The sequence below is a fragment of the Condylostylus longicornis genome, unplaced genomic scaffold (genome assembly GCF_029603195.1).
Source record: "Condylostylus longicornis isolate FDR11 unplaced genomic scaffold, ASM2960319v2 ptg000010l, whole genome shotgun sequence".
Classification (NCBI taxonomy): domain Eukaryota; kingdom Metazoa; phylum Arthropoda; class Insecta; order Diptera; family Dolichopodidae; genus Condylostylus; species Condylostylus longicornis.
Genome location: NW_026577979.1, coordinates 9683626 through 9701497, shown reverse-complemented (window position 1 = coordinate 9701497; position 17872 = coordinate 9683626). Strand labels below are relative to the sequence as shown.

General features: G+C 24.0%; 1 protein-coding gene across 1 annotated transcript in view; it reads left to right on the top strand.

Moving 5' to 3' along the window:
• Positions 1–8722, top strand: part of LOC129618760 (tyramine beta-hydroxylase) — a 113596-nt gene extending 104874 nt beyond the window's left edge. Inside the window, exons 4-9 of the mRNA XM_055533726.1 lie at positions 294–442; positions 584–975; positions 3800–3966; positions 4528–4710; positions 6837–7024; positions 8198–8722. Of these exons, the coding sequence (XP_055389701.1) occupies positions 294–442; positions 584–975; positions 3800–3966; positions 4528–4710; positions 6837–7024; positions 8198–8498 (1380 nt within the window). The 3' untranslated portion in view covers positions 8499–8722. The remainder of the gene's footprint in view (positions 1–293; positions 443–583; positions 976–3799; positions 3967–4527; positions 4711–6836; positions 7025–8197) is intronic.
• The last annotated feature ends 9150 nt before the right edge of the window (positions 8723–17872 follow it).

Sequence of the window (17872 nt, the reverse complement as noted above, 5' to 3'; positions counted from 1 at the left end):
AGTCTATAGTGGCATTCCATAATAAAGACGACAAATTCATGACGTTAAAATTTTCTCTGAAAAAATAAAGAATTTTCATTAAAGAAAACTTTTTTTTTTTACTTAATTTGACCGCATTTTAAAGCTTGAAAATTTTAATTATTTAAAATTTTTGTGCACATTTTTTTTTTGTGTATTCTGCACCTTGAGTTTTCCGCAATTCATTTAATTTTTTTTACTATTTAATGTTCATTTCTTCAACTTCACTAACATTGCATGAAAATATTTTTTTTTCTTTTATTTCTTTTTTATAGGAAGGAACAATGTACATCCTTTGGGGAAGAGGTAAAACTCAATTAGAATTGCAAGATAATAAATTTCAATTTCCAAAAGCATCAACGAAAGATAGTGGTATGCATATGTTACAATTATTAAGAGCGGATAAAATTATCATACCTGAAAAGTAAGTCCTTAATCAAAAAAATAAAACAAGAAAAGAAAAATATTCATTAAAAATAATTTTTTGTTTGTATTAATTCGAAAAAAAAGATGAAATTCAACATAATTTCAATTCTCAAACTCAATTCATTTAAATTTTTTGTAGGGATATAAAAACAACAGAGGTGACATTATCAAATGTCCTTGTACCAAGTAAAGAGACAACATATTGGTGTCATATACAGAAATTAGATGATTTTATAAAAGAGAAACATCATATAGTACAATTTGAACCAGTTATTAAAAATTCGGATTTAGTACATCATTTAGAGGTATTTCATTGTGATACAGATGCAGATATTTCTATACCATTATATGAAGGTGATTGTGATAATTTGCCAGCTGAAGCAAAAGTTTGTTCAAAAGTTATATCATTATGGGCAATGGGTGCAAGTACATTTACATATCCGGAAGAGACTGGATTACCAATAGGTGGTAAAGATTATAATCCATATGTTAGATTGGAAGTACATTTTAATAATCCGGATTTAGTGTCAGGTGAGTTAGTGAGAATTACAATATTTTCATTAGAAAATATTTATGTTTTACGCAAAGCTATTGTTTATTTAATCTTAAATTAATTTTTAGAAAATGGCTATAAGATTCATTTTATTTGACTGCTCGTGGTCTGTTGTGTTACTTGCAAAATTTTAAAATAATTTTAAATGTCGCAAGCAATTAAATCTTACTTAGAAATTGATTTATTTAGAAAAAAATTTTCTCCTATCCTTTTTCCCAATGAAGTTATTTTTCGCGAGGAATTCTCAAAACTATTTATTTCTGATTACAGATTGAGATAAAATCGTAAAAAATGTTTGAATTTTGTGATTTTTTTTTTAATTTGGAAAAGATTTGTGATTTAATTCTCATAACGTAAAGAACCATATAAGAAAATCAGAATGATTTACTTGCTATTTTTATTTATCGCTCTGAAATTTTTAAAAATTTCTTGTTTCAGAGTTTTGTAATTCAGCTGATTTTTATTTCGGTCATAATTCTTTTAGGAAATTGTTAAATTTTGTTGTAAATACTGAGCTACATCAGATAATTCTCAGATCAGATAATTCTGATAGAATTCAGAGCCTGGTATGTAATCAGTTATCATACTTTATCGTAGAGTTAATCTTGGATTTTCTCATATTTTTATCCTGCGTTTCATACTCGATTCTAACTTTCATTTATTTATATACAATGGACACCTAACAGTATTCCTTATAACATTTCAACATTGCATATTCTACTAAAATAATTAATGTGGCATGAAAATTATATTTCATTTCCTTATTCTTATAAATTAATTGTTCTGAAAATAATTAAGGATACAAGGATTTTGTTTTTAATTATTTATATATGTATGGATATTTTTGAATTCAATTAAACGCAGAATGGGTATAGAATTTTTTTAGACTTTTAATGAAATTGTATAGTCCATTATTATTCAAAATATTCAACTAAAAGTATGTTAAAAAATGAGGTTTTTTTTATTTAGTTTCTATTCCCGTACTAAATTCAAAAAAATGTATTATTCACATTCTAATTCAGTTTTTTAGTTATAATAATTTATTACATATAATAAAATAAAGAAGTTAGTAGACATTAAAGGCAGGGCAAATTTGAATAGTTTTAAAATTGAATGCATATTGTTGGTTTTATCAGCTACAAGTTATTCAAAATAAATTGTGACGGTTTTGATAAAAATACGTATAATTATGACTTGTGTAATGAAAAATAAAAAATAATAGTAAAAATAGTACTTTTTGATTTTATACTGCTTAAAGTCTTGCATAAATTATTTCGACGGTATCTGAATTAATTCTTACTGGTTCAAATAACTTTAATTGTTATAGCCAATACATGTGATGGATTTAATGTTCTAGTTTATTTTCTTTAATTTAAAAAAATCCAATGGTTCTTGAACTACAATGCCCAAAATTTAAGAAGTAATTAAATCTAATTAACAAATTTTTAAAGAAGTTGTAATCTGAATGAGGTGACTGTTGTTTATAGACACAAACTATTGAGAAAATCAATATAAAATTATGGTTTGCCTTTCTTTTTATTTTATAAATTTTACTAATTCAAATATGGAATTTTATGATATATTAGAATTAGTATATCGAGAATTAAAGGCAGGAGTGAGTAAAAGTGCCATGTACAATTTTTTCAAAATGGACGTATTAGGGATTTGTCTTTCAAATTTAAAAACTAGTTTTAAAAAAAAAAACTCTCACATATTTAAAATAAAGTTTGTCTCCAAAAATGAAAATCATTTGTTCTTAACACCATTTTGGAAAATTTAATTTCTATTTGTAATACTTTGTTATCAGTGAAAGTGCCAAATAAATCCACTTTTCAATAAAAAAATTTAAAATATGTTTGAATTAAAATGCTATGTATACGCCAATTTAGATCCTTTCTAGTGAATGTGGATCCTGTATACATATTTTTACTTATATCTTTCAAAATACAGATTTTCACCAATTGAGTTTTTGCATGTTGAAAATATTATGTAATTTGTAATATCTGGATAGAATATAACTTCATAGATGGCACAGTGAAAAATTTTATACACAAATGCATTTTCAAAATTTGAAAACTAATTTACTCGAAAATTTCGAAAATTTGTATTTGAAACCTTCATTCATTCTAAAATACTATCGTAAATCTTATATTTTAAAAAGTTGCTTGCTTATAAAATAAATTTTCAAGAAATTAACACAAATCTAACAAATTCTTTAATAATCGATTGCATTTTGTATGTAGAAGAAATATTCCTTAAATAAATCACAATTGCTTTCTCTTCATTCACACATAATTGATCCTTGTTTATGATAGCATTTTTTTTTCTGAATATCTTGAAAATATGCTCACAATATCATGTTATTTTTTTTATTCTTATAAATAAAATTTATTTTTAAGAAGGGTTATAATTCTTATTCAATTTTGAATAACACACTGATTCAACAGATTTCATCAAAACAATCAAAAGAAAGAAAAAAATAAAAACAGAGAAATCTGAATTGATATTCAAATTATTATCCTTTTTTTTTCTCACATTTGTTTTTTTTTCAACTTTAATCAATAATCAATCATAATAAAGATAAATATATAGAGAGCCCTTTATCATTAAGCTATCATAATAATTTTCTTATATATAAAAAAAAAAAAGAAAAATAAAAAGGGAAATTTTCTCTAGAATATCCAATCAGCTTTTATCTTAGTTTTTGTTAACTTTAATATCCTTATATATCTTCATACTGTAGTTAGACTTCATTCATATTTTTTTTTTGCTCCTTATTTATTTTTCTTTTTTTGATTTTAGGACGAATTGATAGCTCTGGTATGAGAATTAAAATGATTTCAAAATTACGTAAATATGATGCTGCTGTCATGGAATTAGGATTAGAATATACTGATAAAATGGCAATACCGTATGGTCAAGTTGGTTTCCCATTAAGTGGATATTGTATTGCTGAATGTACGCAAGTTGTAAGTAATTTTTAATATACTTGGCTTTCTTATTTTATTTTATGTTATTTATTTTAGAGTTTACCCCTTTTTTTTCCTAATTTTATCCTTTTATTTAAGGATCATTTTATTTATTCCTTACAAAAAAAAATAAATAATGAAAACCAAGAATCTTTAAGGAAAACCCTTAAAGAAAACAAACAACAAAAAAAAATGAAATTTAAGAAAGGTTTCCTTGGTTTTTTTTTTGGTTCCTTAACTTATTTTCTGTTCGAAATTATCCTTCCTCTATCAAAAAGTTATCCAAAACATATTTTGTTTCATAATTTATATACATACATACATTATTATCAATTCATATATAATATTATGTGTGTACATATGTGTATACTATGTATATTGCATTATTATGTAGAAAATTTATAAAGTAAATATTTATAAAATAATTTTTAAATAAATATTTATATGTTTGTCACAATATATGTAATAATGTTAATGATTATAATAAAATGATGATGATAATGATGATCGAATATAATGATTATGATGAAATTATATATTTTATATATAATATATTTTTAGGCTTTACCAAAATCTGGTATAACAATATTTGGTTCACAATTACATACACATTTAAGAGGTGTACGAATATTAACTAGACATTTTCGTAAAACTGAAGAATTACGTGAAGTTAATAGAGATGATTATTATTCACATCATTTCCAAGAGATTCGTAATTTACGTTATAAGCCAAGAGTCCTGCCAGTAAGTATATTTTTAATATTATGTTTATTATACATAAAATATAAATATAATATAAAAGAAATTTTTCATATAAGTTAATTTTTAGTTTTTTCTCATTTATTTATTTTTGTATTTTTTGTTTATTTTACTTTGGTCGTGGTAATATTTTAATAACGTATATACGAAGAAAATACAGCAAAACCCGATTAAACGAAACTCAATTTTACTATTTATTTTGGTTCTTGTAATAATTAATTAATGTTAAAAAGCATTCCTTTCAAATATGCTTCTAGAGGAGATGCATTTATTTCTTAACAAGGATTTTGTGATAAAGCATTAAAAAGTTCATAAACTACTCTATTACTAACATAACACACTTAAAACTATTTTCAAAAAGTAAGAAATTATACAACCTTTTCAGTTCGCAGTTTTTGTGTGTACGGCCTTTTATTGGCTTAATTCCAATGGTTTTGTGCTTGTAAATTTGAAAACAGATTCATCTGAAAAGAAAATGTCAAACCTTAAAAGTTTTCTAAATTGACACTACTTGCATAACTCAATTTAAATTTTTTTCTAAATCGGCTTATGTCTCAATTCAATATGTCCCATATAATATTCTTATGTCGGCCATATTCTATTTAAATTTATTTAATTTACCGTAATTATCATGCCTTTAAACTGGTTTTCATTTTAACTGTGGTTAATTTTACAGTATGTACCTATTTGCAATACATTCCGATCTAAAAGACTAATTACTTTAAATGGGAGTTAATTTTATGTATGTTTCTTATAAACGAGTTATACTGTACATGTAAAACATATAAAAATTACCTTGCACATATTGCATAACCATTTATATATAAATATATAATATTCAGGTACAAATTAATAATTATACTTATAAACAAACTTTTAGAAACCACCATCAGGAGGTCTACGTATAGTAATATAAGAGAATTTTAGTGAAATTATTATAATGGTTTGTCGATACTTTATATAATGATGTGTATATTTATGGTAGTTTTATGCTACAAAATATCTTTATGTATACTTAAAGTCCAGGATTCTTATATAAATATTTAATAATATTGTATCTTTTAGTTATGAAAATTATTCATATTATACCCTAATTTTGTATCATACATAATAATAAAGGAAACATAACAGTTTATTAAAAAGAATATATGAAAGTTATGCAAAAAAAAAAGTTCAAATATTCTTTCTCTAATGTCTAAAACAGATTGTTTTGGAAAATTATTTGAAATTTTTTAACTCGATCGTCTGTAAAATAGAAAACTAAATTTTAATCTCAAATAAATCTTTGTAAGAAGCTTATTGCTCTAGAGAAAAATTTTATTTACCTCCCAGAGTTTAGATTATTATATTGAAATTATAAATTGTTATAATTCTGAAATATTAGCAGTTTCTAGATCTCGATATTCACAAATAATTTGATTCGTTCGAAGAAATTTTTTTTTGCATCTTCAAAAGCGATAACTTACCTCCCATAAATTAAGGTAAATTTTCAATAGCTTATATTTTCAAAAACGTCAAATTTTTCAAATTTCTATAAAAGGGAAGATTCTTTCAATGACGAAACATATTAATTTATTTTAATTCACCTAATTAACTTTTGAATTCTGTCAAATTTACACATTAACTTATTAATTAAATCTTAAATTTTAATTTTTGTACGTTCCACGAAAAGTATGCAATATTTTTTGTTTCATATGGTACAACATTGTTCATAGATTCTTATGCTCATAAACGAAATATTTTAATTCAATTCGTTAATTATTATGAGCTACCCTGTACCTGTAATCATAATTTAATTAAATCTCTAATGATTTTTATTATTGGTTTCATATTGCAATTATTTTCGAATTTTGTAGTTTTATTTGTGCTTTTCTATGGACTCATAATAAATTAAAAACAAACTAGCTATGGTATACAAAATAAAAATTAAATCATTTATAACAGATAACATACACATATATATATATGAAGGAAATGTTTTTAATTCTGATTACTTTTAGGATTTCATATTTTTTTATTTTTCCTCTTAGTCCTTTATTTTTTTTATTTGTTTATTATTATTTTGTAAAATAAAATGAAATAAACATAAAATAAAATTTATTTTACTTTAGGGAGATGCTTTAGTTACAACATGTTATTATAATACAGAAGGATATCAGAATACAACATTGGGTGGTTTTTCAATTAGTGATGAAATGTGTGTAAATTACATTCATTATTATCCGGCTACAAATTTGGAAGTTTGTAAAAGTTCAGTCTCAGAAGAAACATTAGCAAATTATTTTATTTATATGAGAAAGTAGGTATAAACTATATGCTAATGTACATACAAACATAGTATATATTTATTTGTATTTAATTTATGTATATATATTTCACGTATAAGCCTGGTTAAATAAGAGATTATTAGTCTACTCTATAAAACTTGAATAAAACAAAATTCATTTTTAATTCTTGATTTCTATTATTATGATTTTTGGGTTAACTTGTTCGGTCATGTATAGGTAAAACAAATTCTGTCACCTATAGGTTTACCATTTTAGTGAATATGTATTATATATTGTACATCGTAATTTTCATATTAAATTTATAACACAATCTATTCCTTTACCACCTAAATGAATACTTCTGAACAAATCAAAATATTTAATAATTTCCAAAGCAGAACCGCTGAAAGGTGTTTCTTAAATTAAAAATATGATATACTCGTAATCAGCTTGATAATCGAAAATTTAAATTTAGTTACTTTCTAGTGAACTACTTGTATTTGTGTACGTGAATAGCTAATAAATTGATGATAAAAGTGCATTTAACGAAAAATAACAACTTAGTGCTTATTAGTACTTATAATTTTTTTGAAATTAAATATTAGCTTTTGGGTGCTCCTGCTTAGCTGCATAAGTTCTTAGTAGTTCTTAGCTCCAGAAGTTGAATAATAATGAAAAAATTCATAATCTTCAACGGATATTCTATGAATTGTAATTCAATTTTAAAGTACAATTACAATTATTTCTGTGCAAAATAATGAAATCTGTGACAATTTGGGCACATTAACGCATATTATCACTAACCACAGCAATATCATGTGATTTATAGCTAATTAAGCAATCAGAATTTTTAAATTTTGATCATTATACTTTATTTATTAATCCATGTTCAAATGCCACAGAAAATAAATTCACGACAGCTTCATATTTCTTATATGAGGCAAATTCTTGCTTTTGGTAATTTTAGAATTTTGAGTGTCAGACCGAAAGTACCCAAATAATTTCGTTACTAAATTATGCTATTTCTCTATAATATGTAATATTTGTGTTAGCAGGCTCAACTCCTTTAATTTATTAATATAAAATATACTTCTTTATTTAATTTACATTATAACATATTTACAAACAATCCACACGTGTGCAATTTTAATTTATATAATTTTTTTTCCTCTTTTTATAAATAATTTTAAAAAAAAACATTATAGAAAAGAACATCAACATAAAATAAAATTAGGTGGTGGTAGAGCACATAATTATCGTAGTATTAAATGGACGGAGCCTCGTATTGATCAATTATATACGATGTATATACAAGAGCCGCTTAGTATGCAATGTAATCGATCAGATGGTTATCGTTTTGATGGTTATAATTGGGAAGGTTCACCAATAACTCCAGTTAAAATTCAAGTACCATTACATAGATTATCATGCCAAAATTATAATCCATTTTGGTTAAAACCATTAGAAGAAGGAAAATGTGACCTATTAGGAGAATGTATTTATTAATAAAACAAATTATAATAATTATACTCATACATACATACATATAATATTATATACTATTATATAATAATAGTATAATTTGTATACATAATTCAAATATACATATAATATACATTCATACAAATATACAAACATATATACATACATAATTTATATATTATAATAATAATGTAGTTAAAATTATATAAAAAAAAAATTTGAATTTATACCCGAAAAAACTGGAAAATATTAAAAAAAAAAAATCTGTTGAGTATTATTCTGTTAAATAATTAAAATAAGTAACGTAAATATAATAATAAAGTATTTAATTATATATATATATATACAAATATTTATATAAAATAAGTAAAAATTAAACCATCAAATCCATTAACTCTATGTAATGGTTATTAAGAGTATGTATGTATATTCACATATACATACATAAAAAAAATGATTTAAAATTAAAGCCGTCACTCATTTTTATTAATTTATTTAATTTAGTTTTTAAATAGTTTATTCGTACTTATAAAGTTTGTTATACGTGACATCCAAATTGCCATTGCGATACAAATAATTTAATTATTTACTCATCATAATTCCGATAGGTAGCATTTAAATGCCATTACTATTATTTATGAAATTTTGTTTTAACCCTCTATTGTAATGTTGTGGTTAGAGTGCTTTTGGACCGTCAACATGGTCATTCAATATAAATTCAAAAACATTTTAATACCGAAATTAAAAATTCAAATTCAAGAAAGGTTAAACTGAAAATCTATTTGATTTTTTAAATTTCTTGATATCTATAACTTTTCAATTAAGTTCTATTAAATTTTTAGAATTTTTTCAATTATATCTTTGAGCTTTAAGATTTTAGATCAAACTTGACAAATTTTCATTTGAAAAAATATCAATCATTTTGTAATAATCAAACTTGTCACAATAAAACTGTTATATGATCAAAATGACATCACAGAATCGTCGGATAATTGAAGTTTTCTAAAATTAATGTTTTGATGTTTAAATTATATGAGAAATATTTTGTCAGTTGGGAAATGAAACAGTGCATACAGTGAACAACATATACCTATAATACACTGTTTTATTTCTTAGCCGTACAATTCAGAAAATTCTAAATTGGTTTCGTACGCGTAACTGACAAAAAGCTATAAAAGTTCATAAAGTTCAATAATTTGCAATATTTTAATTTTTCATTTTGAACATAAAACCCTTGGTGGGTCAAAGTACAGTAGAAATCTGCTCGAGTGAACATAATAAAAACACAGGCTGTTCGTTCTATTGAACCTGTTCACTGTATTAAATGTCAAATAAATTAAACTAAAAAGTAGTTTTTAAAGCTTTATTGTTTCGAAAAGTATTCAGTTACTTTTTTTTGAATTTTTTTTTTATTTGAAATTTTTAAAACAATATTTTCTCTTATATTTCTAAGTGTGACTTGGTCGGTTAACAAGATATCGTTGTCTGAAGCCCATTGTATAGTCTTATTTAGCGCTTGAAGGGCTTCATAATCAGAAATTTTTGCTTCAACTGTTTCTATCACATTTTCAGTTAAATTAGTAACCGAATTTGGCTCTTTAACTTCAGTTTTCTGCTATTAATCGCGCACACGGTTGATTTAGCTATACCCAATTTCTTAGATAATGTTGTAACACTTACTCCTGACTCTAAAGATTTTATAATTTTAATTTTTTCATTGAAATTCAAATGTTTTCTTTTAATATTCGTTTTCGGCATTTTAAAAAAAAATTGAACACTTTTATTTTATCGAAATTACACTTTAATTGAATGCCATTACCTAACACAATGTATGACTTATAATGTTAAATAAACAAAATAATGCTCTCTTTTGTAATTCAACTTGAAAAATCCCGTTACAATGAGAAAAATAAAAAGAATAATATAAAAAAAAAACAGTTTTGTAAAATTTGTTCACTATACTGGGCACTTATAAAAATTTTTGTTCACAGTGTAAGGCAGTCAATGCTAAAATTTTTGTGTTCACTCGATTGGGAAGTTCATAAAGTCGGGCGTTCACTAGAGCAGATTTCTACTGTATTTGCGCTTTGACACTTACTTTAAGCAACTTGGATGTCATGATATGCTACAAATACATATATATACTTGACGTCAAATAATAACATAGTATGTATAAATATTATTATATTGTATACAAAAATATGAATATAATTAATATGATATTTAAAAAAAAACACACACAATTTATATTACCAAAAATAGTATATTATACATATTTACTATAATATATATACATATATATATATATACTTAGGCATATTATCAAAAACAACAACCATCATCGGTTATGAAAACAATATTGTACTTATATAAAATAAAATGAAAGAGAAAAAAAGAAAATTTAAAATAAATCGAAATTATAAAAAGAGAAAAACAAAAATAAGCTTTCATTGTAAAATCAAAACAAAGAAAAAATTTCTTAAAATAAAAACCTTAAAATAAGAAAACTCAATATCCTTAAAAAACTATATATATATTAAAATTATACAAGTGAAAATATCAGGTATACAACAAAAGAAATCTATTTGATAATAAAAATAATAATAATAAAAAAAAACAAAGTTTATGTAAGCAAAAATTTAAAAATAAAAAAAAAAACTTAATAAATTAATTATAAAATAATTAAAATGCTCTGATTGCATAATCATTTACAAAATATGTAACTCAGACAACTATATGGAATACATGTAAAATTTTATGATGACCACAGAATTAAAGCAAAAAAAAAACATCAGAAAAAAAACGAAAAAAATTAATAAAAAACAGATAACAGTTTTTATAAAAAAAATTGGGTTTTTTCTTATATTTTTAACAAAACAAAGAGGCTTCTGCGAATTGCTGATATCAGAAAAAATTGCATACTTTCAGGGCACTGCGAACAAATTATATAGAAGAGATCAGATTAATACATATAAGTTCTTGAATATTATTTAATTTTTGTTTAAGAATACAATTAGTGGTTTAATAGCAAACAGAGAAATTCGGAAACGAAATAATTTTTATTAAAAGCTAAATATTGGATTTTACTGGCATTTGCAATAGAAATTTCTAAGGAACCAATAGAAATTTGACGTCTATTTCGAATGAGTGCAATAAGTTTTTGTGAGTTATACGATTTTGACACTTTAGAATTTTGGCGAGTTGTTGTCAGTAAAAGTTCCAATTTAAGATGTTTTAAGATGGTTTAAGTATGGTGGTAAAATTTGAAGGAACACGGATATTCAATTTCAACAAAATCCTAAATTAATTCGTATTCTAAAAAATTAAGTATGTACATATTCTTAGCATTCTAAGAATATGTACATACTTAATTTACAAAAAAAATTTTGTACTAAAATATTTCACTGCCCCAACTTTTATGCAACAATAAAAATCAAACTAAAATGGCTATTCAACCTGTTGGCAGTTTCAATTAAAGCAGTTTCTATATTTTATTAAAAATTTTTCAAATTAAATTCTTATTTTGGATGAAACTTTTATAATTCTGTAGGAACTTCATATATCACTTCCCACATTACTGTTAGAAAATTTATTATGTAAAAATTTTTGGCCTACATAATATTAAATTTCTTTTTTTTTCAATACCTATGACCTTTATTTCATGATTATATTGTTATACCACGTGTAAAACGAAAAAAAAAATAAAAAAAAAATAATTTTTTTTTTACGGTCAAGGAATATAAGAACAAAAATCTCCAGAGTTAAGCCTTTCTCTAATAAAATTTTCACATACTTAAAGAACATTTTCAACTAACTTTTATTACGGTTTAATAAAGAGTCATGTACGGTACAGTAAAAGTAATAAAAAATTTTTTTCATATAATAGTTACTCTATTAAAAAATTTTCACAACCTAAAAATTTTTAATATATTAATAATTTCCTGGAAAAAAGTATGTTTATGTCCAAATAAAAAGTTTATTACTTCATGTAAAATATGCATATAAAATATTGTACCACTAAAAATGTTAAAGTCAAATATCACATGATTGTACAATTGTGTAGCATATACCCAGTTTCAAATTTGGTTTTATATATTATTATCATCGTGCTCATTACAAGAATCGTTAAACATTTTCTTTGTTATTTCCTCAAAATATTATGGAAAATTTTAAATTTTATAGTAAAAAATTTAATATTATGTTTAGGGAAAAATAATTAATGAAATTTTCTTTTTAAAGCAAGAGAATGCGTGAAGTTTTCAGTATTAAATTTATTAAAGTATAAAAATTTATGAAAAGATCCTTGCGATTAAAGAGAGTCCTACTACTCGTAACTATGTATATTTTTCCTGAGAGATTCAAAATATCAAAAAAAAACATTTTTGAATAACGCAATTTTTATGAAAATTATTTGGGCATTCGAATACGATTTACTCAAAAATTTTCTGGTACTGATAAATCTGAATATTTTTGAGACTAACCTGAAAATATTTATATTATTATTAAAATTTTTTACAGAATTTATTACAGATTAAAGTATTTGTTGTAAATTTTTCATTTACTATTTTATTTAGAGTCTCTTTGATTGACGTTGGCATCATCCGCCCTCCTGCTCACCCACATAGTACGATCTATATTTTTCGTGTACGTAACATGAATTTTTGAACGTACTACAAGCTAGAACTATTCTAGAGCTGAATAAACGAAAACCCCCAAAAATTACACAAAAATTTGATGCACACTCATTACATTTAGAAATTAAAGTAAACTCAAGAACAGAACTTGCACTAAAAGTACAAATGTGGAAGCAATTAGTATTTTACTTTAAAATGTATTTTTTCACAATTCAGTAGCAATTTTATTTAAGTAAATAGCACAATTCTTTAAGTTTCTAATATTTATGGTCTTTGAGTTTCTAATTGTATAAATTCACTTATTTATTTATGTTATTAGGTTGTATCTTTTATCAAGAATTCAAATACTACGTCTTTATAAAGGGTTATAAATTCTCTAAAAATTTTCTAAAACTGCAAAATTAATTTCATGTTGAATATTTTTTAAACTGAGAAAATAGCTTGAAATTACCATATAAACAACTGGTGTCAGTTTCACTTAAATAGATGATATTTTGACCTTTAGGCTACGTTTTGACGGAATTGCTGCCAAAATTTACACAAAATTATTGAAAAAGTAAATAACAGCAACTAATTTATTAAATCAAAGAGATGCTGTGAATAATGCCAATTTCTGCTATTAATAGTTAGATAACTATTTTATAAATCATGTAAGTATATTTCACTTAGAAAAAATATGTTTCACTTCTCTAGCAGATCAATTATTTTCCTGGTATCCATCCGGACATGTATTTATTAATTTTTAATTCAAAATAGACTGCAAACACCATTTTCGATGACAAAGGGAAAACTGACACGTTGAATTTTTTTTTTATGTATAAAAAAAACTCTCCAGCTGAATTCACTTACTCGTGGGATGTCGGAAAGGAGACCGAAAAGAAGTTAAGAGCTAATTGAGAGCTATGACTTGAATTAATTTTCTTAAATTGAAAATAATTTATAAAGGAATTGCTTCTCAAGAAAAGTTAATGAATATACAAAACAACACACAAGATAATTTAAGACACCAATAATTTTAAAACTCAAGTTTTGCATTCTTTCCAAAATTCTTGTTTGGTTTTTCAGTAATGTTGAATTAATTCTGTTTCATTCTTATGCCAGTATTCGTTAGGTCAGTGTTTGTATTTTGTTATTTCAAAAACGTACGGTGCAGTGTAAAATTATACAGCAAATGCGGAGCTCATTTGTTTATTCAATTTACTTTTAGTTTAATTCATTATTAACAATTTGTTGTTCGGGGCTAAGAATTTTATTATGAATACAAATGCTAAGCAATACATTAAAAACAGTCATCTGCTGGAGAAAATTTAGAAAAAAATCTTTCGGTTGAGAATTACTTCTATAGGTGGTAAAAAATTGTTCTTTTATCCTAGAATAATGTTATATTAAATTATATGCTATATTATAAAACTACGACAGGCTAGTCACCTACCTAGTTAAACTGTATAACGCTATGAAACTAGTGCATGATGTCATGCACTAGCCCTATGCTCCTTCTAGGAGTGAATAAGGAAAAAAAAAATTATATGCATTGCTGAACAATTAATAATTTTTAACAAAAATTAAAATAAATTTTTTATAAATATTTTTTTTTTTGTTGAAATGCAAATATGAATTTTTTTTTATCCATTTTCCTAATAATTGCAAACAAATTACAGATCAGCGTTTTTATTTTACAAAACACGTGTTTCCGCAATCCGCATTCATTAATGTTTGGCAAAAAAATTTGGAAAAAAAATTTATTTGTCAAACGCTTAATTTATTTAGTCTTGAATTTGCAATTTTATTGAATTAACGTGCAGGAAAATTTCCTAGTTGGAAATTATTTAGTCACGTTTTCATTTTTGGATTTTTTAATCTTATTTATCGTTTTAATCAAAAACAATTTAATGGATAATTAAATAGAATAGATGATTCCGATTTATATAATATAAGGAATTCGATAAAATTTTATAAATTCATAAAACGTTCAAATTAAAGATATGAGGATGAGATAGAGGGACGTAAAGGATGTTTAAATATTTGCAGTGAATAAATTATTGGTAGTTATTGGAATTGAATATATTATTCAAATAATTTTATATATAATTTACGATGAAAATAATGATGTAAATGTAAAAATTTATACGTTTATTTTGGTTACAATATGAGTGAGGAATTTTATGTGCTACAAATGAAGTATGGTTAATTTTACTTTAATAAACTTAAATAAAATACAAAAGTAGGAAACGGAATGATTTTTGCCCATTAAATGTCCTTTATTGTCTTTTAAATTGAAGTTGTCGTTAAAAAGAGCCCTACAGATTCAAATTTCTCATCAGTTTAGGAATTGATTTTTAAATTTTGATAATTTTTATGTCATAAAATTTGAAATTTATGTTAATGTTACCAACTTTCCGCTTAAAATTCTCGGGACTAATATAAAAAATTTTAAAAAATTTGTGTAATTTTAAAAAAATTTGTTTACGTAGAAAAGTGCCTGCACTGAGATATTCAAGGCTGCAATTCAATTTACAATTTTAATTTAAAAAAAAGTTTCAAAGTGAGACTTAAAATTCTTAGAGTAAGTTTCTTTTTGAAAACTTCACTTTTACATAATTGATGTATAAATTAAATAGCAGTTTAGTACTAATTTTTTTAGATGAAGAAAATGAATGAAATGGAAATACAAATACAAATTAGTGGTGAGTTCAAACAGTGGAACATAAATTATTGTAGTGACGAATAAGGACCTTCTTTTAATATCCATTTTTTTAGCATAAATCTTTCTTTAGTATGAAAGAAGCTATCAAATCAAAATTTCAAAAAATCTAAAAATGGTGATGTTGAAGCAAGTAAGCATATTTTAAATTTCTCCCAAAATTTTATGCAACCCCAAAATTCGTTATCAAAATTATATTATCATTTTCATACTATTTTGTAAATTACTTTTGAACCACAAAACAAAGGTTCTGATAAATTTCCGTCTGAACCATGAAACAAAGGTTAATTTGATTATCAATTAAATAATTTCTTTTATTTTTAAATTAGAGTGTAATAAAAATTCTAATTATTTTTATAAAATTCGCTAATAATTACGTCTATTATTTATATTACAGTCATTAAGTTCTTATTTTACAAAAAAAAAAAAGCAACAAAAAGAAAAATTGTTTTTCGTGGAAATTTTACTCGATAAAAAAATTGTGAGTCCTCTTTAAACATTGAGTATGAAATATTAAATTAAAGAAAGCTCGCTAATACTTAAATTTGTTTATATATTTGCACAGATGCCAATAATTGTCTTAAATTCAAACAATATTTATTTTTTTCTATATTTTTTCTCTCTCCTCACTGTTGTATGATACTACGTTAAAGAATTCAATAATTATTGAGTTATTTTTTAAATAAATCTAATCTTTTCTCTCTCATTTATCCGAACAAAAAAATTTTATTAATTTTGTGTTAATGATGCCTTCAGTATGAGATCTTTAATAGAAATATTTCTAGAATCAAGGCATACAATTTCATATGACCTACGTATTTATAAATGTATAAGCAAATGATTCTAACTTAAAATTAATGCTGTAATTAGAGAAGGTTTAACTTTAATAATTGACTTTTAAATTTCATATTTGAAAATATGAGTGAAATCAAAATTTAAATACTGCAAAAATGCCTCAGTGTTACTGATTACATAATCAAAATGTTATCATTAAATCAGCTGATGTAAGTAACATAATCAATTTCTCAACAATAACTCAACATTGCGACAATATTTAGTAAATATAAGTAACGCGAAATTTCATGCTGCTTCATAATTTTTTCAATTTTTCATGAATAAAATTGGTCGTAATATTTAACGCTGAGCCTCCGTGACACTTAGAATCTCAATAGAAGTGCTAACATTTTATGTTTACGTTTTGAATTCACTCTATATTGGGAAATTGATTCATTTGTCTCGTTCTATTAAGTTCGAAGATATTTTCGTAACTAATTTAAAGAAATTTTGTTCAAAACTGCACTTAAATAACTGTACTTAAATGTCACTAAGTTACCCTTAAAATCAATGCTTAATGCAAATAAGTGCATGTGACGAATAAATAATATTTATTAATTTTCTTCTCACAAGTCACCATGTTCGTGTAAGAGAAATAGTCGAGAATATAAGTGAATTACGAAAATAATGAAATCTATTTTTTAGCCAAGTGAGTGATCAGTTTAGATTTCTCAGAAGAAAATTGTTAAGGTTTCTCTATTTTAAAGTTTTTGAATGCTTATGAACCTGTGAACTGCTCAAATTGTTTTTGAAATGTTTAAACAAAAATTGTGCATGCGTTTGACTTCCAATAATTTAAACCCAGAATAGCTATGAGTAAAAGTTTTATCAAAATAAAACGTGTAAAACGAATTATGTCTAATTTACACCACAAAATATTTGCAACTATTTTCTGATAATCATTGTAAGAATTTTATTATTATATAGAATAATGGGATAATTACTCCTTTGGGACAAGAATTTTTATTAACTTGACTATGGAGTTGAACAATCATAAATTGCTTTGTTTTTTTTTTTGTCATATATTTTTCATCACTAGCACTATAATTGAAAAAATCAACTGATTGCGTTATATGCTGACATTATTATGCATCATAATGACATGTTTGAACTCAAATAATCTCCCTAATGTAAAATTAATTTTACTGCGTATTCCATTTTTATAAAATAACAAAAAAAAAACAAAGTGTTTCAAGTCTCAAATTAATTATACAATAGAGTCATTTCTT